The sequence below is a fragment of the Myotis lucifugus genome, unplaced genomic scaffold, assembly GCF_000147115.1.
Source record: "Myotis lucifugus unplaced genomic scaffold, Myoluc2.0 scaffold_291, whole genome shotgun sequence".
In the NCBI taxonomy this organism is placed as follows: domain Eukaryota; kingdom Metazoa; phylum Chordata; class Mammalia; order Chiroptera; family Vespertilionidae; genus Myotis; species Myotis lucifugus.
The window spans coordinates 796,751-819,096 of record NW_005871339.1 but is presented as its reverse complement, the minus strand read 5'-3'; the positions used below and the strand labels follow the sequence as shown (position 1 = coordinate 819,096).

Here is a 22,346-nt window from a genome sequence, read left to right as displayed (position 1 = left end):
TCTGGCCACGGCTCACATAGGACCTGCGTCATTGCCACACGGGAGGGACTGCACTAGGAGGTGGGGGCAACGGGGCCGGCCGCCAGGCTCCCTGTGCCTCAGTCTCCTTGTCTGTAACATGCAGCAGTCATGACACCCTTGTGTGGGGCCGACAGGGTTCTGAGATACTCGGTCAAGATCCCAGCACCCACTTATCACTCTTACTGACACCTGGTTAACATCCCGGACTGCATCCCACCTCCTTTCAGTCCCGCGGTGAGCAGTGACTCCGGCGGCCTTTGGAGTTTGGGGCGCATGGAGTCGGGTCTTGAATGACAGCAGAGAGGCTCCTGGAATGTGACGCTCACTGGGCTGAGGTCGCGCTCACATTTTTCTAGGTGCGCATAGTGGAAACAGAACCAAAATATTATTACAAGGCTAAGTTCTGTTTTACAGTCGTCATTAATACATGACAGTCTTGTTTTAGTTTCATCTAAACACTTTCCCTGCGCTCCGGGCAGCTGCTGGTCTCTCCGCTCAAGGCCCTTGAGCTGGACACAGGCAAAGGATGGTGGTGCTCAGGCCACTTGCTCAGCTAGGAGAGAAGCCACAAGCAGACACGGGGTTCCCCAGCCAGTGTTGCCCCCAAAATGCCGGAGAGAAACCCCTGCTTTCTCCTGAGGGGGAGAGGGAGTGGTGCTTACTGAGCAAGTTCCGTTCTTGGTGTTGGGAGGGAGGAGAGAAGGGGCCTTGTTTCCTTCGGTGTGGGGGTCCCTGTGATTTTTGGAGCTGCTGGGTAGCCTACAGACTCTTGAGACGTCTATGGTCAGCTCTCCTGGACTGAACAGAGAAGACGGGGTCCCAGGACTCACCTTGGCATGGCTGTCGCGGGCACTCTTGGGCACCAGCCCCCCCCGGACCCCCACCCCAACTGGCCCTGGATGCGGGTGCACAGGGAACCCTCCTGCTCCACAGCCCCACTGCGGCCCTCAGACATCCATATGCTCAGACATCAGAGCCTCTGGCTCTCTGCCCATCGCTGGGAGGCCACTTGGCCATGGGAAACGACCCCTTTGGGCAGCGTAGGCCCTTGACCCCTGCAGCATCTTGGGAGCCCCGCTTCCTGCCAACCCTTCTCCTTGGTAGAAATGGTGCCCACTGCCTGCCCTCTCCCAGCATCACCGAGTGGAGCAGAGCAGAGCAGAGCGCTCCTGGCCAGCGAAGCAGTGTCAGGGGAAGGCCCACGACGTTCCTCCCAGCAACATACAGCGGCCACACAACCAACGCTGTCCGGCTAGGAATGGCGTTTGTAGAACCCGTCACTGCCCCCAGTGACGGGTATGGGGGCTGAGCGAGGCACCAAGGGGTTGCCTGACTGTAAGGGACAGACTGGACTGTGGTCCTCTGACCCCAGGGCTGGTCCCGGCAGAGCAAGGACCACTTTCCTCACAGCCCCCAGGTCAGAAAAATCAGGTCACGAGATTCCTCGACAGGCAACTCCCAGGGGCCGTTAGGTCTTGGCTTGATGGATTCTAAGTTCTACCGTTTTCCTGTTTGCCAAACCGGCCACTTCTCTCATTTTTTCCCCACATCTTCCTCCTGCTTCCTTGGGCTGCGGGCTTTATCTCATTTTTCTTCTCGGCAGCCTGGGAGTGAGCGCTTAGCTCATGTGCTATTTATGCTCTCTTGTACATAATGAAAATATCTGAGATGTAAGGTCCCTCCTGAAGGCTCACTGGCCAGCGGGTTCTGTAGTAGTGTTTCCTGAACGGGCTGTCGCAGTGTTTCCTCCGCTTGGACCACTGTCACCTGGAAGCATGTTCCTCTCCCAAGCTGTCTGCTGGCCTCAGGGAGGCTGAGGTCACGTCGGCTCCACCAGGAGGGGCAGAGCATCGTCCTTGGTGCAGCAGGGCCCAGTGTCTGCCCGTGCACAGGCTCCTGCAAGCAAGGGCTGTCTCTGAGCTGCCTCCACAGGGGACAGCAGAGGTCAGCACGCGCCAGGCCAGGGTGGGAGCCAGTGGAGGCTCCTCTTCTGCTGCTCCCCGGAAGCCTGACTTACTGTTTCTTCCAAAAAGTTCTTGTTTCTCAGCCCTCTGGCCTGACTTGCTGATGGCACCTCCCCCGACCTCAGAATAGATAGAATGACTATTCCTCCATCTCAATGGGAACCAGAGGGGATGTGTCTCTATCACCACCAGCTGGGATGTGCTGCGTAACAAACACTACCACACGGCTGATGTTGACTTCTTGCCGGCAGGGAGTTGGCTGGCAAGCCAAGCGGTCCGAGCGGTCCTCATACCAGGACCCGGGACAGGCCACCATGTGAAGTATTGCTGGTCACCATGTGAGCACGGGGCATCATGTGCTGACTCAGGAAGCTTCCCCAAAGTGTCCTATGTCATGCACATGCACTTATGTGGGCAGGTCAAGCACATGGCTGTGCCTGAGTCCAGGCGGAGCAGAGGGCGCAGGCCCCTGAGCCCAGGAATGCCAACCCCATTGGCACCACCACTCCCTAGGCCCCGCCTCCCCTGGGCTCAACGTCTCTTCTTGATAAAAGTGCTTTAAACTTAGGCTTCACTCCTATTCAGACAGAGCATCCACTTGGACACAAATGCCTTCCTAGTACCTGCTTGGGTTGGCCCCTGAAAACACACACTCACACATGTGCATGAAACACGTGTGCACACAATGGGAGCTTACACAACCACACACATGGGTACCCTTATGTGTGCGCATATACACATGTACACATACACACACCTGCACACTCGGGAGCACACCCTCATGCCCATGTGTGTATGTACATCATATATGCGTGCTCACACATACCACAGCTATGTTCCCAGGAGTGTGGGTTGGTGTCACGGAACAGCCCCCTCATCTAAACCAGGGGTCTCTGTGTGCAGGAGCAGTGAGGGAGTTGGCTGTATGGCCATGTTGGGGTACCTGATCCCCTCAGGGCAGCCATTTGCCCCATCCCACAGGAGCCACCCTTCCCAGGGTGCTGTCTTCCCTCCCTCCCACCCTCTTTCCCTCTCTCCACATTCTTCCTCATTTAATCCCAGTACATTTTTCCCCCTCATTCCTGTTTGGGACTGGGCTGCCCAGGATCCCCGAGGGGCTGGTGTAAGGATGTGAGGTTGCCTGGGCACCAGGAGTGGGGACTGGTGCTGGACATGGCAGGGTGTCCAGTACCACTCACCCAAGTCTTGTATCCAACAGTGGGTATTTCTTTTCAGCTACACAAACGGAGGATCCAGTGCCCAAGTGACTGACCAGGCCCCTCAGATGGGGCATGGGGTGGACCCCGGTTTCTCTGGCCCCAACCCATGGCCTGCCATCCTTATCCAGTGAGGAGGGCGACCCCAGGCTTCGGAAGCAAACCTAGACACCCCCTTTAGGTGCAATAAGGGCTGTTCTCAAATGGGAACTCCCCCAGAATAGGACAAAACCATAACTCCCAACTGTCCCGCACTGCTATTGGAGAGGTTTGCATTTTACTTTGTAGGCTTGACATTCTGATACCATGTAGCACTACATAATTATAGAACAAAACTGAATGTATAAGAAGCAATCCCTAAAAATCAAATGAGACGAAGAAAGCCAGCTGACCGATGGCAGGCGGAGTCAGGTGCTCCGAGGGACTTGAACTTGGAGAAGTGACCCCAACAACGGCCAAGAAATGGGACACTCACAAGACGTGGAGGCAGAAGACCGACAATAAGACACTGTCATTTGTGTTGTTTGGTTCGATACGGGGCCTGTGGTCGCACTTAGGAGCCCTGCCTCTGAGCTGCCTGGAAACACTCCAGGGGCGGAGGGAATGCCTGCGCCTCCTCGGTGGGGCTGGGGTGGGACCTGAAGGTTTGGACACACAGGACAGCCTTAAACTCCTCTCTGGCTTCTACGTGCCTAACACCTATACAACAAAGAGCTAAAAGATGCCACTCAGACTGTATTTTGAGGAGCAAAGGACTATTTTTGGAAAAGACGTCCATATGGGTAAAGGGTAGGCTTTCTGGGGAGCATGTGGATCAGGCGCTCTGGGCTCGGTCTAAAGGCTGCCGGGGGGATGCAGAGCTGACCCCACACATTGACCCTCCCCAAACTGGAGAGGGAAGTGGGGAGCAGGGCTACCTTTGTGGTAGTGTCTTCTCATCAGGCAGAAGACACAAACAGGCAGCTCGTGATCTTGGAGCCCCTGAGGCCCCTTAGGAGGCGCAGCTCCGGGCTGACCCTGGCCCCAGGGCTGGGGCCCAAAATACACTTGGATAGACCCGGGTCTCTCTGAATGAGTGAGACGGAGCTGAAGATGTGTCCTGCCAGGTGACAGGCCAGAAGACGAGGGGCATATTAGCCGTGGGGGAGGGGGGACACCTGCAGGAGGCAGAGGGAAGGCTGCGGCTGGTCCCGAGGGAGCCCAGCAGCCAGAGGGCTGATGGTACTGGGTCCTCTAATTAAACATTGTGATGTAATTAGAATTGGCTCCCCAGCCCAGGAGAGACGCTGAGGTGGGAGTGATCACCGCTGTGCTAGAAGCCCAGGCACAAAGGCAGGGAGAAGGCATTCCTCCCAGGGCACCCTGAGCTCCGTGCTGACCTAAACTGCGGGCAGAGCTCAAGTGTGCAAGTGGTGGTCAAGGGGCATCAGGAAGCTCTGAGGGCGGCATCGGGGAAAGCACTGACAGCTCCCAGAGCCCGGCCACCACTCAGCCTGTCATGGGAGTGGGGGGCCTCCTCCTCTCTGCGCCTCAGTTTCCCCTCGGAGAGAAGGTCCTAGTCAGTGCTCAGCCCGCCTGGCTCCCAGGGCCACCCCTCGGGTACAGGGGACACTAAGGGTAAGGCTCCAGGCCTGTCGTGAGGCCCCACGGAGACTCCACGGTCCAAGGCCGCTGGCACCAGGAACAACAGTTGGGCTCAGAAACACAAGTAATCACTGTTTTTGTACCAAGAATCTTACAATTAAGATGTCTCCAATCTTAAGAAAAACTTAAGAAACACAGGCCAACATCAGGAATATGCATGTAATTGTCATTTTAACCAACATTATTTGAACATCTTTAGAAGAAAACAGTTTGGCCGAGTCTTTCTTCATGCAGACGCGCTGTCTCAGGTCCAGGAGCAGGGGACCAGCTGCCCTAGGAATACATCAGAGAAAGACCCGGAAGGCCGGCGTCCTGCTATCTCCGCCAGCCAGCTGGCTCTCCCGATATCCTGGAAGCAGGCACCCTGGAAAACCCCAGTCATCGGGCGAGAGCCCATGGAAGCATGGAGGGGCTGAGCCCCCATGTCTCAGCACAATGACCTCAGCCCAGACTGCCGGCACCGGCTTTATCGCTGCACAAGGAACGTTCCAGAAGCAGCACAGCCGCCGTTTGTACAAGAATTGGCTTCAAGCAGCACAGGACCTTGAGGGGTGCACCCCACTGGCTGATGTTGCATGGGCTCCGTGCACCCCCCTGTCCAGGACAAACCTGGAGAAAGCCAGTGCGTGGAGCACACATGGGGTCTGAGACCCTCTGAGGGCCGGCACATGATGCGTCGACATGTTGGATGCCGGGAAGGTGGCCACACGCAACCCCGACGCAGCCATCAGTCCAATCATCCAGCCGTGTGAGGGTGGGCCCCACACACCAGCCACTGCTCCGAGGCAATTCCAGCAACCAGTGACCAGGGACCTCGAGCAGAGGACCCAGGGCCCACCCTCCTGAGCCACATCCTCCACTGCCCCTGAGGTCATGATCAGCTGGTCCCCGCACAGCACAAACCCCATCTCATTCCCGAAGGTCTGAGAAAGGCACCCGCCCCCTTCCACATCCTCAGATTGAAGGTTTAAGACACTGCTTCTAGAGCCCAACCTTCAAACCCGGGACTTGTAACAATAACTGTCTTGCTCACGGGACAGCCAAGGCACAGAAGGAAGCGTGGTCCCACTGCCTGAGTTCATGCGGCGTTTATTCACCCTCCAGAGGGGGCAGGAGGGCCGAGGAGGCTGCCTCCAGGATCCAGGTGATAATGGCGAGGAGTCGGCCCTCTCTGGCACCTCATGTGCATCCTTGGAGCTCACGGCACACCCCAGGCCAGGTCAGAGCAGGCCACCGCCGTCCAGCTGCATCTGCCGGGCCAGCTGCTGCCCAATGGTCTGCAAGGGGCTCGCTCTGTAGGCGGGACTGGCCAGTAGGTCCTGGAAGCGAGTCCTTTCTTCCTCACTGAAAAATTGAGGTTGGAGGTCAGCAGACTCCACGCCCCTGGGGCGGCGGGATGAATATTCAGCACCCAGGACCCACCTCGGCTGGGCCACCCCACACCCAGGCGCCGCAGGGCAGGCTGAACCCTGGATTAGACAGGAGAGGCCGAATCACCAGCAAAGAAGGGGCTAAGGGCTGAGCAGGGCTTTGGGCAGGAGAGGAGAAGCTGCCCTGGGCCTCCTCATGGTCACACAGTGACCCTGGAGCCACTGGGCCCACCCATGGGGTTGGGGTGTTAGCCTCCCTGCCCCTTCCTCAGGGAGGGGACTCTAGGCTCGCCCCCAACCTTGACAAGGAGCTGCTATTAAAAGCGAAAGGCTGCCAAATGCAGGGAGGCAGCAGCCTGCACACACCCTGCAGACACACAGCCTTACATAAGAGGCGCGCGCCCTCCCTCTAGCGCTGCCAAAATAGACGCGGCCACTGTAAGAACGAAGGGCCAGGAGTTCTGTGCGCCCACAGCCCCAGGCGGCACCGCTGCCTCACAACAGAGAAGGGAGGTGATCCTTTCCTCCTGCAGGAGCCCTGAGCCCGAGTCCACAGTGCAGGCTGCTTTCCCTACACGCCTGTCTCTGAACCCAGCCGGCCCCTGGGTGCACGCACGGTCATCCCACTTCCTGGAAACGCTGGGCAGCTCAAGCTCTGCAGGCCCTGAAGCCCAGACATGGTCCCTGCTGCCCTGGCTAGGGGTTCCCAGCCAGAAACCTCAGGTGGCAGCTCCAGGACAAGTGCACATGGGCCTGCTGTGGTGGGAATGACTTGTATGTGGTGTGTGTGTGTGGGGGGGGGGGGGGGAGCGGAGCAGCCTGTGCTCTACCCTGCATGTGTGACTGTGGGCAAGGCCACACCATGCCACCAGGCCCCAGCTTTCCTGGTTGTTAACAGGAGAACTTGAACCCCACTGGACGAGTAATTACCTGAACCAGGTGACAATATCTGGGACGCCCTCCCCACCCCGAACCCAGGACCAGGGCCCGAGGGCAGCCCCTGAGAGCCAGCAGCTGCTCCCCTCCCCACCCAGGGGAAGGGGCTTCCTGACCTCCCCCTGGAAACAGGCTACTTCACGCCAACCACACTGTGCCCCAGAGGCGGCCTTGGCTGAGGTTGGGGGCCCTGGCCAGAGCCTCACTGCGGTGGGGGCGGTACTCACAGGAGCTGGAGCCTCTGCGCCGCGCTCATCCGGCTGAGCTCCGCTGGCCGGGGCTTGCTGCTTGTCCTGTGGACAGACAACCAAGTCAGGGCCACGCCCAGTCACCTGGACTGTCTGCCAGAGCGCGTCTCTGAGGCTGCAGCCACAGGAAGGCTTTGGGACGGTGCGGGACCAGCACCCTCCCCTAAGGAAGACTCTGGGAGCGTGAGGCTTCGCGGCGAAGGACCCAGACGAGGGGTGAGGGATAAAAACTGCCCAGTCTTGGCTAACTCAGCTCCAGGTCAGAGGCCCTCATCTTTAATTGGGATTTCTTTTAAAGTAGGAATGAAAAACATTTGTGGCCCACCCAGGGCAGCACCTGCTCCGCATGCTCCTGTCACCCTGGCTCAGCCCGACGTGGTCCCACCTCTGCCTGTCCAGCACGGTGCTCTGCTCTTCCAGCCACTGACCCAGACCCTGAGTCCACCTGGGTGTGGGTCCCTTGCTGAACACCCACAGCTCTCCCAGGCCTGCATGTGCAGAACTGGGCTCAGGACTCCCTTCCCCCAGCCAGAGTCCCCAGAAGGTGGCCATGCGCTGGGAGGTCCAGAAAATAGGGTCCAGCATAGCCCTGCTGGCCGGAGGTTTAGGGCCCTGGATCTCCACCCCCCTTTACTAAGGTAGAATGGGAGGTGGGCTGAGGCCTCCCGCAGGTCCTCCCAGCCCCAACCTGTCTCGTCAGTGGGAGGCAAGAGGGAGCAGGACCCTCCCCAGCCTCAGGGCCTGGTAGGCAGCTCCCAAGACAGGCACGACTTCCTCCCCAACGGGCTTCCCAGGAGTTAAGGACACTGCAGACAAAGCCAGGCGGGTAAATCCCTCACTCGGTAGCATGGGGCGGCGCTTTCACCCATGGTGCCAGCCCCAGTCCTGCCCCGCTGTCCTGGCAGGTCTGGGCTTCGGCCCTTGGACGTTTTTCCAGTGGAGAACCCCTGGCTGGACTGACTCCCTCGAAGCTGAGCCATCGCAGCTTGGAGGTCTCCGGGTAACTAAGATGGACACTCACCCTCGGGTGTGTGGCCGCCGGGCGCCAGCTTCCAGCTCCAGCAGCTCCGGGAGGGCGTCCCGGAGGGGCTGCAGGTCCCCCACCACCACCGTGGCCCGCCGCCTCCGCTCCGCCTTGAGCTTCTGCTCAGCCAGCTTTATGGCTTCGATTTCTGAGGAAGGGAAATAAGGAGTTAGCGAGGGAGCAGAAGGCTGAGGAGCCCAGCCGTCTGAGCCCAGGTCTGGGCTGCTCCCTTCCTGCCCATGGCAGGCCCCCCGTTTCTGGCTGGCTGGCACTTCCAAGCCGCCTGGGACCTGGGGGGCGGGCTGGCTCCGAGCTATTTCTCCCCTAATCACAGAGTTGTGCTTTTAAATCACAGGGCTGATGATGAGACATGGAGGACTTTTCCTCTTGAAAAGGGACTTGGTCACAGGGCCTAGGCGCGCAGTGGCTGCGGAGAGCCACACAGTCACAGAGAGGTAGTGGGCGCATCCCATTCTTGCTCGCTCCCTGAGCGCCTCCTGGGGATGCACATGAAGGGAGAGTCCCCGTGGGAAGAGGTGACAGTTTGGGGAGAGGGGAGCCAGCTTCCTAACACTGAAATGGGTGAGGGGCCGAGCGCTGCGGGGGTCTCACAGCCCTGGGAAGGAGGCAGCAGGACAGAGGAGAAGGTGGCGGGCAGAGCAGGGTGTAGAAGAGCTACAGGGCGAGGCTGAGGTCAGTGGCATGCAGCAGCCTGTGCCCTAGAAAGAGGTTTGGGCAGGGCTTGAATGGAGCATGGCCTTGCAATTTGATTTCCACTTAAAATATATTTATTTCAAAATTGCTAATAAAATACATGCTGAAAATTGCTAATAAAAAACATGTGATTTCCAGTGTGGCTTGTGGAAAATGCTGGCTCGCTGGTGGGCATGCTGATCTTGCACAAAGGTCCTCCCTTCCCCACGGATGCCGGGGCCAGGCCCCCAACTGGCAGCCTAGATGGGCATGAGGAGGGCCAGAGGCCGCTCTGCCAACTGAACCTGTGCTAACTGATCTTTAACTGGCTCTGCACCAGGTTTCTCTCATTTATAAAAAGGCTCTGCCACTGCAATCGCTTGGAAATGAGGACAGTGATGGGCTTGGGGTGAGACCTGAGCTTGACACTCATCTCACCCTGGTTTGCTGGGCTATAAATAATGAGGTGCAGACTGAATCACATCTAACCGGGAACTAAAACCCTCTTCCTGACAAAGGACCAGGACAATTCACAGCCAGCTCCTCACAGAGCACCAGGTGCCCCTGGAGGGCGGCAGCCAGTGCCCAGTGAAGGGAGCGGCCTGCTCCCTCTGTGCATTCCTGTGACTCCATGGCCAGGGCCCTCAGAGCGCTGCGGCTGACGTCAGCCCTGCAGGGCGGATGCAGGGGGCAACAACCAGCACAGAGCAGGCACAGCACAGGGTCCTGGCTGGGAAACCCCGTGCACAAGGACAAACTCAGGACAGCCCACTGATTAGTGCAGAGAAAGTGTGCAGGCACAGGGACAGCCCACTGATTAGTGCAGAGAAAGTGTGCAGGCACAGGGACAGCCCACTGATTAGTGCAGAGAAAGTGTGCAGGCACAGGGACAGCCCACTGATTAGTGCAGAGAAAGTGTGCAGGCACAGGGACAGCCCACTGATTAGTGCAGAGAAAGTGTGCATGGCACAGGGCCCCCGGCAAGTGTGTGAAAGTGAGGACCTTAACAGGCGTTTTCAAGAGGCAACTTTCCAGAAACCGACACCACTCATCTACCAGGGAGAAGTGCCTGGCAGGCTTCCCAAAGGCCAGCTCCTCTCCCAGCCTGCAGCCGAGGCAGCACTGACCGCCCTAGAGCCCCAGGATGGCCAGAACAAGCTCTGGACGGCCCACCCTGACCAAGCCCAATCAGGGACACATCCCCCCTCCCTCCCCGAAGGGCCCTGTGTAGAGAGGGTTTTCTCCTGGCCCCAAATAGCTGAGTCCAGGGGACAGACGACCCACCCTCCTGGGTCCTTGTGCACCAAGCCCCATACCATCCCTCAGAGCCCGGAGTTATGAGGGGACAATCCAGGTGTTCCCATCCTTCCCAGTCAAGACCAAACTGTTTGCCCAGCACCTTGTCACACCAGATGCCTCTTCCCGAGAGCTCAAGCACCCTGGAGGGCGGGGAGCGGGAGGGGCGCCTTAGGGTCTCAGGGTGGTGGCCTCAGGCAGGGGAAGGAGATGGGAAGGAGACAGGAAGGGTGGCACCCTGGACCACAGGCAGGGCACCAACGCCACACCAGCACCAAGCAGAGCCCGTGGCTTTCAGGAGGATGGAAGCAAACGCTAAACCAATGAAAGCCAAAGCTTTTTAAATTAACGTGTGGTGCCCAACTGGGTTGTGTCTGAGGCAGGCAAGTCTGACTGACCTGGGGACAGCTGCCAGCAGTCCACTGCAGTGGCTGCTTCAGAGGGGAAGGCCATTAGTCTCCACAAGTGCCACTCATAACGACAATGACAACCACAGAAGAGGACCTGCCTTAATCTGACACATGACCTCCCAGACAGGCCGGCAGTAAGTATCACCCGTGTTGGTGAAACACTAGCCACACTTGTCACGCAGCAGAGCAAGGAGAGGAGACTGCGACCCCGTGCCAGTCCCGGCAGTCGGTGCGGTCCCAGGGAAGGGGTGGACGGCAGGCCTCCGCCTGAGGACACACCAGCTGCCGCGACAGCCTGCAGGGCCAGCTCGGCCGCCCACCAACCCCAAGTCTGACACGCCCTCAGTCAGCCCACAGGAGTCTTACCCAACCAGGGACACTAGTTCTATCCCAGGCCCTGGCCAGGGGAGGCAACCAATTGTTGTCTCTCCCACACATGTGTTTCTCTCTCTCTCTCTCTCTCTCTCTCTCTCTCTCTCTCTCTTTCTTCCCCTTTTCTCCCTCCCTCCCTTCCACTCTCTCTAAAAATCAATGGAAAACTACCCTCAGGTAAGGATTAACAACAAAAAAGGGGGGTGGGGAAGCAAACATATGCAAATCAGGTCTCTAAAACCAACCACACTGGCTATGTTGAACATGGAAAATTTTTATGGGCTGAAACCTGCATTTCAATATGGTGCCCAGGATGGCTGGCACCAGCTCCCTGAAAGCCCACCCATGCCCATAACAGAATTCAGAAGACAGGCGACAAGAGAACATCGCTGTCATTCCTCCTGACTTCCCACCCATGTTTGCTCATCTACAAATAACTGAAGGGAAGTTCCATGTAAATAGGGCCTGAAACAAAGCACTTGACTTCAAGTTGCCTTATGCAACATGTGCCTGGGATTCCTCCTCCTGAGCAAAGCAGGCTGGTAGGACACAGCACGGCCTCAGCCCCTGACCCCAAGACTAGGAACGAACCTCACAGCTTTTATCACTGCACCAAAGGTGTGAGTCACTGCAGTCAGATGACAAGAAGACTCTGAAACAAAGCTTGGAAGGAAGATATACAACTGTCTCTATTTTAAGTCACATGAGTATTAGTGTAGAAAATTCTAAAGACGCTACTACCAGAACTAATATGATTTTAGCAAGGTCAAAGGATACTAGATTAATATTTAAAAATACTTTTACGTACTAACCAAAAACTGGAAAATGTAGATTCCATTTATAATAGCTTTAAAACTATAAAACAGCAAAAAAGTTATATTAAAAAAAAAAAAAGTGAGACCTTTACCTAAGTAACACTGATGACAGAAACTAAGAAAAGTCTCAGTAACAGGGGAGATATACCATGTCCATGGACTCGAAGAGTCAATATTGTTAAAACAAAAATTCTCCCAAAGTTGACCTATAGATTTAAAGCAATCTCAATCATAATACCAACTAGATTTTTGTTGGGGATGGTGGTTTCTGAAATTGACTAGCCGATGCTAACATTTATAGGGAAATGCCGAGGACCTGGAGCATTCAAAGCAATCTGAAGACAGAAGGACTTCCATATCTGAGTCCAAGACTTGCTCTGAGGTACAGCTGTCCAGGCTGCCCAGGACCTGCTAAAGTACAACAAGCAGCAGGAGGCCATTTGGTGTCACAAAGACACCAAAGCAATTGAATATCCACATGGGGGGGAGGAGGGGGTATCTCTACCACGGACAAACATTCAAGATGGATCAGAAACCTAAATATAAAAGCCAAAATGATGAAGTTTTTAGAAGAATAGGAAGTCACAGTCAGAGAGAAAATTATTTGCGAAACACACAGCTGACCAAGGACTGGTGTGCAGGACACTGGGATCCTTAGAGCTCAAAGATCAAAAGGCAAAGAGCCCCAGGAAACACTCGAGGGAAGAGGATGCACAAACGGGCAGCTAAGACATGAAGAGGCTGGTTCATGGCAATGAACATGAATCCCACTATGAGCTACCACTTTGTGCTGAGCGGACGGCCACCACCACATGCCGGCAAAGCCATGCCACAGCCAGCGCTCCCAACGTCGTTGGTAGAAGTGTAAATGCACAACCACTTTAGAGAAACATCTGGTAGTTGCTTGTAAAACTAAACATACAACTACCCTATGACCCAGCGTTCCATTCCCAAGTATTTACCCAAGAGAAATGAAAACATATGTCCACAAAAAGACTTGTAAAGAATGTTCATAGCAGCCTTAGTCATAGCAGCTAAGAGAGAAAAAAGACCAGGTGTCCATCAACAGGAAAGTGGGCACTGAATACTATGTCCATATAAAGAAACGCTTCTCAGCAACAGGCCGGCATGGACCACAGCCACATGCAGCAAGATGAATTTTAAAAACACAGAAAGAGCACATCCTACATGACCCCACTCACAGGAAGTCGGGAGCAGTGGACCTAAACTGCGACCCAGAAAGAGCCGCAGTGGTCACCCCTGGGCAGTCATGGGATTTCTTGGTGGGGAGGTTCTGAAGTGGAAGAGATTATGGCTGCACAGGTGTGTACAATTGTCATAAATCTCTCAATGGCACACTTAAGATCTGCATTTAATTGCATGAAAATTTTATCTAAAAATAAAAAGAACCATAAACAAATACTGAATTCTAGCCAAATTATTTGGGAGAAAGTGTACTGATGTCTGCACTTACTTAGGAATGCAAAGATAAAACATGGATTGGAAGATGGATAGGCAGACATGAATGAACAGATGAACAGACGTGTGACAAAGTGTTTAAAAAATTACAGCACATACAACTGCGTACAGTACATAATACCTGATCATGATAATAAACAACTATGTTACTGGTTTATGTATTTACTACATTATTTTATTGTTTTGTTTTTAATCCCCACCCAAGGATATTTTTCCATTGATTTTCAGAGAAAGTAGAAGAGAGAGGGAAAGACACAGAGAAATATCGATGTGAGAGAAACACATCGATTGGTTGCCTCCTGCATATGCCCCGACTAGGGCCCGGGCCCGGGAGGAGCCTGCAACCGAGGCACGTGCCCTTGACCAGAATCAAACCCAGGACCCTTTGGTCTGCAGGCCAACACTCTCTCCACTGAGCCAAACCAGCTAGGGCTACTACATTACTTTAGAGTATCCTCTTTCTACTTTAAAAAAGTGTTATTCAGTGGTTAGAGTATCAGCACAGGCACCAAAGGGTCTCGGGTTCAATTTCTGGTCAAGGAAACATATACTGGTTGCAGGTTCGATCCCCGGCCCCAGTCCTAGTGCGTGCAGGAGGCAACCAATCAATGTGTCTCTCTCATATTGATGTTTCTGTCTCTCTCTCCCTCTCTTCCACTCTCTCTAAAACAAGATCAATGGAAAAAATTTTCTTGGGTGACAATTAACAACAAGTTTCCTGTAAAACAGTAGCTGTGTCACACTGCAGCAGCCTCATACATGAGGTGTTTATCTCATCTCTGATTGCGTCATTTCTCCTGTGCTTGATTTAACCATTTTGTACAGTAATCTCCGATACAGGCTTGCAGCCCAGGAGCAAGAGGCTGTACCATACAGCCATTCAGGTGTGTGTAACTGCCCCTGTGATGTTCTCCCTAATGAGGCCTTTCTCTGACCTGCCCCATCAAGTGGCATGTGACTGCATTTTCAATCAAGGTTGGTTGAATCAAAGGATGGATACAGAAAGTCAACAGAATCACACTAAAAACAGTAAGAAAAAAAAATTACAAAACTATCTCCACAAGAAAATATTTAGAAAAACATTAGCAAATACTCAGCATCATGAAAAATAACTACTGTATTTTCCAAAACAAAAGTAGTGGGAAGAGTGGCATTTGACCTGTCACAAGACATTTAGCCAGCAATGCATGAAGGAAATCCACCATTAGAGACAGGTACTTGGAGAGAAAGGCCCTGCTGACCCCAGAAGACCCGGGACCCAGGAGTCCTGGGATCAGGCAGAATGCCCCGCCCAGATGCCCTGTGCGGGTGCGTGCCTGGAGGCCTAAAAGGACACTCACCAAAGGGACATGACTTCCTTTAGACAGTTCTGTGTCCTAAAGGACTCACGACCAGCATGTGTCCTTCTGTAATTACAAATTCATCATAGAACTAAAAGCAATCATTTTTAGATGCAAGAAGCTGGGTGCAGCACCTTCTTGAGACCATTTTCTTAGGGAGAAATAAGCCAAGGCTTTGCAGAAACTCATACAGAGCCACCTCCTCTGGGACCATCTGCCTGTCACATCACAGGCCATCACAAGCATGCTGCCGAGGCCCCAGCCCCCCAACCAGCCACGGTGGGGCCTTGTAAGGGATTCCAAGCCAGCCCTTGAGCATGCACCCCAACCCGTCCTCGAAAGGTGCAGAGGACGAGGAAGCCTGTGCCCTCCTGGCTATGAGTGAGCCATGTCACCGCCAGGAGACAGGGGAGGCACTTACTCTGCAGCCACCGCTCACGCCTCAGCTTCAGTTTCTCCTTCTTGGGCAAAATCGTCTTCGCCTCGGCACCTGAGGACAGAGCACACGTGCAGTGAGTGGAGCGTCCGTTCCCGCAGGACAAAGTCTCAAGTTCCCCACCCACAAAGCTGGGAACAGAACTGGGCAGGTTCTGACGGTACCAGGCAGCACTGCCACCCCATGGCCACCGTGCCCACAGCAGCCGGGCTGCACCCGGGGGCGAGGCCAGCCCCAGCCTCTCACAGCCCCCAGGGAAAGATGGAGCAGCGGCCCTGCAGGGCTGGGGACACGACACTGCACGTCAGCACAATGTCAGGAGGGAGCCCTAAGCACAGGGTCCCTCTGAGGCAACAGCCTGGCACTTACCACGGGGCTGCCCAGGATGCCAGGCAGGCCTTCCCCTACCATCCTCGCCACCCCAAACCCAGGGTGACCTTCAGGAGGGCTGCTGCATAAGCATGCTGACAAGAGAGGGCCACGAAACTCAAGGAGGAGCCACAAGCTGTCGAGAACGGGTGAGCACCTCAGAGCACCAAGGCTCCCCTTCTGCCGAGCCCAGACCTGAGCACACTGGGCTAGGCTCACAGTCCCCGACTGCTTGGACTTCCTCTGCACAGGTGCTGCCGGAAGCCACGAGGACACAGGTGAGCCCAGTCTGAGCAAGTGGTGGTCCCACCTCTTGTCACTGAATCAACCAGGATAATAAAACCCACTCCCTTCAGACGTGCCTGCTCCCAGAGCCCTCTGTCCACCCTCGCCTGCCGCGTGGGGATGTCCCCAGCCTCACCTCCAGCAGGTGTGGGGTACAACACACCTTCTCCTTTGTTCCCAGCTCTGTCATTAAATACCAGCCACCTAGCTGACCCTCCCACTGCCCACCCTTCTCCTCTCAGCTCCTGTCCCATCCCCCAGCGCTGTCTGCTCTGACTTTGTGGTGATTTCAACTGCCCAGGTCTGGGGCTTCCCCTTCCTTCATGACCCTGTCCTCACCACCATGGCCTGTCTGCACATCTCTACTGTTATGGGCTAAACTGTGTTCCCCGAATTCACATGTGGAAGACCTCATCCCAGTACCCCACAACATGGCGGTGTTGGGGGAGAGGGTCTTTAATGAGGTCATTAAGTTGAAATGAGGTCACATGGGTGGGCTCTAATCTGGTAAGACTGGTGTCCCTATCACAAGAGGAGATTATAACACAGACATGCACAGAGCGATGACCATGTGAGGACACAGGGAGGAGGCGGCTATCTACACACCAAGGAGAGAGGCCTCAGGAGGAACCAGCCCTCCTGTTTGAGCCACGTGGGCTATGGTGCTTTGTTATGGCCTCCTGAGCTAACTAAGACACCCATCTTCTCTTGAATAACTCAGAGCATCGTGCTTCCCGCATTCAGGCAGGCCCGAGCTTCACCTCCCCTCCCCTCCCCTCCTCTCCCCTCCCTGTAAGCAGCCACCTGTGACCCTCATCTGCCCGCTCCCCACGAGGAAATGCAGCAATCAGTTGCCAGGCGCCAAGACCCCGTCACACTCACTAGCATATGACATTGCTAACTACCTGGAGGAACCTGATGACCGTTAGGAGCACTGGGCACATTATGCCAGTGACCCCGTGACTAGTCCCATTTTACAGATGAGAAAAGCAAAGCTTAGAGGGGGCCAGGCCACGGGGAACTGCTGTGGCTCAGGCCTGGAATAGAGTGTGAGGTGAGCCCACAGCCATCAGGCCTCCGCAGCACCATGTCCTTGGCTGGGCCCCGCTGAAGCACCCCTGGGACCAGGCCACTGGAGGGGTACTGGGGACATGAGATTCGGGGGTTTATTCCCCCAAATAAACTATGAACCAAGGTGTGTACATAGGTGCAGCTCCTCAGAGCACCCAGATAATGCCCACAGCCCCACTGCAGGACACGGAGTGTCTCGGGTCTGCCTCGCTGGTCCCCAGACTGCCATCTCCCCCCTGGCAGGCAGGGGGTGGGGAGCAAGATACAGAACCCTTTTCCCCAACAGGCACATTCGGGGTGGGAGGCCCACCAACACGCAGCATGGTGCCCGCTGCACCGGGTGTGAGCCACTGCCCCATGCTGGCCAGACCTGAGTCCCAGCTGAACAAAGACGGTCAGTGTGTCTGAAGCCGTGGGGCCTCAAGAAAGCTCGGTAGTGCCAGCTGGCATGTCAGGTGGCACTGGATTCCGTTTGGACAGGCTGGAGCACCCAGACAGAGCCCCCCACCCCCACCCCCACCCCACCCACAGGAATGTGCGCTAGGGGGAGCGGACGGTGCCAGGCTGGCAGGTGCGCCACTCTTGTAGTCTGACGGCTGTCTGCCCGACGTCAGGGCTATGGCACGAGGGCACGCATGTGGGAGGGCGGTAGGTCAGAGACGCTGGACCTACTGACAGCTTCTCTGCTTCCAGCTCTAAAAATGGAGCAAACTCCAGGCTGCTGCACTTCCTTGGCCTTAAGTGGGTCCCCAGAGATAAGGTGGCGTAAGCCCAGGACGTTCTATATGAGATGCACGTCCTGACATCTTTACTTCCCGCAGATGTTCTTGGCTGTTACAACAGATCCCTGACATCTAAGAAAAAACAACGAAGGAACAAGTTCTGTCGAGAGCCAGGTGGAGATCCTGCCCATGAATAAGCCTGGGGCACATGACTTCATGGGAATGACAGCCCTTTTCCAGGAATGAGGCGCTACGTGTCAGGCCCCATGTTACCTTCTGGACACACCCAAGTCGATAGGGGGCCGAGGGAGGGGGACGAGGCATCCGAATGACAAAGTGAGAGTGACTCCACACTCTGGGCAGGTCATCCCAGCCTGAGGGCTCAACCTGAACCTGGGCAGGTACCAGGAATGCCTAACCCAGGGCAGGCCTGGCCAACCTGGAGTGTCCATGTGACCCAGCCAGCGGTTTGTTCTTATCTTAAAGATGAGTAACATTCTCCAGAACCTAAGATAAAAACATTTAAAACAATCAACTAACCAAGCTGAGCACAGGTAGGGAGGGTGGGGCTGGCCACCCTGGGCCTCCTGCTCAGCACAGCAGGCTTCTCCCAGTGCCCGAGCCTGCCCTAAGCCCGCCCTGAGGTGCCTCCACGTCTTTGGGTGCCAGCAGTAACCCTGGGTGTGGACCCAAAAGGCACCCAGCAGCCCACAGAGAAGGCCTGGTGCAAACTCAGGCACAGGTTGCTTTCACAAGAAGAGTAGAAGGTAAGGCGCTGCTGTATATAACAGAACAATGAACTTTAGAGCTTTAATTGTAGAGACACAACTTGGGCAGCTAACTGAGCCTCAGTCTTCTCATCCAGAAAACGGGAGTGCAACTACAGCAGTGTTGATGAGGTCAGTAACCCTCTGCTCTGCTCTCATAAAGAGAACAGAGGAACGGAACGCAAAGTTCAAGCAAGGAGATGCCCGTCTGCCTGCCCCAGTGCCACCCCTGTACCCGGGAGGCCCACCCCTACTCCCAGTTCTTGTCCAGTCACCACAGCTGCCGCCAGTGGGGATAATCAGAGGACAGGATATGGTTTCACAGGTGTTGCATTTCAGGAGGGTATGGTTAAAGGAATATCACATGAGTACATTCTAACGTAACAGTAAGGAAAATCAGTTTGTAATCAGCCTTTCTATCAACAACATCTACAACATTGTGGGAAAGGACCTGGGCACAGGCAATGAGAGAGAACTACAGGTTATAGCTGATATGACCGAAGTCGAAAATACAAGGCATCTGGGATACCGACTGTCTCCTCACCACAATGGTAAACACAACCTAACACGCAGGTTTGGGAGGAAAATAAAGCAGGAATCGTTTACCTCCCTCTGTAAGGTCCCAACAGATTAATACGTAAATAAAAAAATAAAGACACAAAAGTACTACAAAAAACACAGAAAAATTACAAAACACAAAGAAAACACAGATTTGGCTACACACAATTTTTTTTAACATATGTATATTTTTATTGATTTCAGAGAGGAAAGGAGAAGGAGAGAGAGATTGAAACATCAATGATGAGAGAGAATCATTGACTGGCTGCCTCCGACATGCCCCCCGCTGGGGATAGAGCCACAACCTGGGCGTATGACCGGGAATCAAACCATGACCTCCTGGTTCATAGGTCGATGCTCAATCACTGAGCCACACCACCTGGGCAACCACATGCAAACTTAAAACCTCTGCAGAGAAAAAAAAGTATGTGAACAAATTCAAAAAATTATGTGCACTACCAATGAGGTGGGGGACATCTGCAAATAACAAACAGGTTTTCCTATAGCTCTTTCAAACCAGTAAGAAAAAGCCTAGATCGCCGAAACCGATTTGGCTCAGTGGATAGAGCGTCGGCCTGCGGACTGAAAGGTCCCAGGTTCGATTCCGGTCAAGGGCATGTACCTGGGTTGTGGGCACATCCCCAGTAGGGGGTGTGCAGGAGGAAGCTGATTGATGTTTCTCTCTCATCGATGTTTCTAACTCTCTATCTCTCTCCCTTCCTCTCTGTAAAAGATCAATAAAATATATTTTTAAAAAAAAAGAAAGAAAAAGCCTAGACGAAAACTTGAAAAAGGACATAAATGGGCCCTTTACAGAGGAACACAGCTAATGAAAACTCATACTAGCCCCTAGCCAGTTCGGCTCAGTGGATGAAGCGCCGGCCTACGAACTGAAGGGTCCTGGGTTCAATTCTGGTCAAGGACATGTGCAGGCTCGATGCCTGGCCCTGGTCGGGGCGAGTACAGGAGGCCACCAATTGATGTGTCTCTCTCACATCGATGTTTCTCCCTCTCTGTCTCTCCCCGTCCCTTCCACTCTCCCTAAAAATCAACGGAGAAATATCACTGGGTGAGGATTAACAACAAAAAAGCTCATTCTACCAGTAAGAGCACATTTTACAAACCAGACCCCACTGTCCACCCTTCATATGGCAGAGAACCGAGTCTGGAACCGCTGGCACAAACCAGAGGCAGACTTGTGTGCACTGGGCAGAAGCTCCATGGCAGTGCCTTCACTAGGCAAACTGGCACCGTCTACTGGCATGTTCAATGGCCGCACATTTGCCTCAGCAATTCCACCCCTATGGTTTTATCTGCAAATGTATTCACTCGTGTTGACAGATGTGTGGTCCCATCATCCCACAAACATTAACACCTGGAAAAGGAACAAGGCCTTCGTGTGCTGACCATCACCAAGCCTATGTGTGGGGGTGTGAGGGCAGGCATGCCCGCGAGCAGGGAGGGGGCAGAGACGGAGACCCCTATGGTGGTGAAGGCCGCACCAAGGCCCTGAGCCGAGTTTTCATGCTCAAGTGGCCACATCCCAACTTACTAACGAAAAGGCAGTGGTATGGGTATCAGCTCAGGAGCCATCAGTGGGTGAGCCCCACAGGGAAACCCCGGGGCGAGAGGACAGCCCAGCATCAGGAAGCCAGAGAAGCAGCCGAACACAAGAGGGCACAGCATTATCCGCTATGGGCATGGCTGGACACAGGTGATCACCAGCAGAGGGTGCAGGTGTATGGACTGTGTTCCCTTCGTTTTTCTGTTTTCCAAGTTTTCTTCATTATTTATACTGCACACTGAGTTCCCAAAGCCCTGACACAGAAAAGCCAGGAAACAGGCCCCTCCACCACCAAGGAGGAGGCAGGGACCCTCGGGCCCAGCCCCACAGCCATTCATCCTGCTCCAACCCCTTCCCTCTCAAAACGCCCAGGCACAGTCCTCCCGGGGTTCCTTCCTTGCCCTTGCCCTTCCCTGCTTCTGTCTGTTAAAAAGAACGGGCTCCACGCAGACCAGGCGAGAGCAGCCTGGCAGTGGGGCCCCTCCCTCCTTCCCCCTATGCCACTGCAGGGTCACAGCCACAGCATGTCCACGCCTCTGGTCCTGCCCTCGGCCAAGCACACAGGCCTTCAGGCCCTGCTGGCCAGGATGGCCTTGGAGACAGTGGATGACCTCCCCAGGGCCTGGTGGAGGCATTCCCACCGAGGACCTACTCCCCAAAGCAGACACCAGGGCCCAGGAGGCATGCAAGAGCTCACAGCCAGCAGCTGCAACCACAGAGGATGTAGCCCTCTCCGACGGCTAGCAGCACAAACATGGCAGAAACAGGCTCCCAAATGCAGTAAATGCCACCCACTCGACGCCCATCCCCTGTCCTCGGGGGACCCACACACAGGATGCCCATCCCGTCCTCAGGAGACCCACACACAGCTACAAACAACTCTGAGGCAGTCATTCCCCCTCCCAGCCCCTCTTTGTTGGTTCCCCTTTTACAGCTGGGGGTGGGGGGTGGGGGGGTGGAGGCGAGGAAGGGAAGCAGTCTAAGGGTCTGTACTACCCTGACTGCAAGGCTGGAGGAAAGGTGGAAAACTCCTGAACAACCCCTGGAAAGCCTGAGGGTTCCCCGTGTGCTGGAGCCCGGCCTTCCCCAGCTCCTCTCAGAGCAGGGCCAGCCTCTCCAACCTGGGCTCGGCTGTACAGAGGATGCAGCTTTGCCGCCCTCTGCCGAGCAGTCCTGGGCCTGCTCCTGCTTCGGACTCGGTTTCAGAGGGAACCCCTGAGGTGGGTCAGGCACAGCGGGAAGCTCCCGCGTGTGCACAGGGAAAATGCATGCGCAGCACTGCGGTCTGCATGGCCGTGAGGCCCAGCGCTCTCTCCGCTAGGGGGACACAGGGGTCTCAGCAGTGGTCCTGGAGACAGAGAAGGCGGGTGCACGCACTCCAGGTGTCCCTGCAACAAGGTCCCTCACCACTTGTCCTTGTCCAGCACCACTGCCACTCACCACTGCCACTTCCCCGAGCTCTCCCGCCAGAGCCCAGCAGACATGCTTCCACTGCCGCCCCCTGGTGGCCTCCAAGTTGTCCAGCGTGCTGACCCTCCAGCGTACTGCCCACCCAGCATGGCGGCAATGCTGAGGCTCTCCTCCCATACTTCTGCTCCTGCCTCCCTAACCAGGCCTGTCCTCCTCCAGTCCCACCCCACCCTGCCCACCTCTCTGGGCGTAAGTCTGGGACTAGTGATGCCCAGTTGAGGCCACAGGATGGAGTGCTGGCCTAATACCCCAGGTGCTCATCTGAGAACAGAATG

General features: G+C 55.2%; 1 protein-coding gene across 3 annotated transcripts in view; it reads right to left on the bottom strand.

Moving 5' to 3' along the window:
• Nucleotides 1-4,991: 4,991 nt before the first annotated feature.
• The window catches only part of FAM207A (family with sequence similarity 207 member A), a 32,946-nt gene continuing 15,591 nt past the window's right edge, over nt 4,992-22,346 (bottom strand). The window contains exons 3-6 of one of the 3 annotated variants that reach the window (XM_006099923.3): nt 15,251-15,319; nt 8,422-8,572; nt 7,380-7,445; nt 4,992-6,190 (exon numbers count right to left, since the gene is read on the bottom strand). In XM_006099923.3, the coding sequence (XP_006099985.1) occupies nt 6,067-6,190; nt 7,380-7,445; nt 8,422-8,572; nt 15,251-15,319 (410 nt within the window). In that variant the 3' untranslated portion in view covers nt 4,992-6,066. The remainder of the gene's footprint in view (nt 6,191-7,379; nt 7,446-8,421; nt 8,573-15,250; nt 15,320-22,346) is intronic. The other 2 variants (XM_014465367.2, XM_023763539.1) reach the window with 2 other exon arrangements.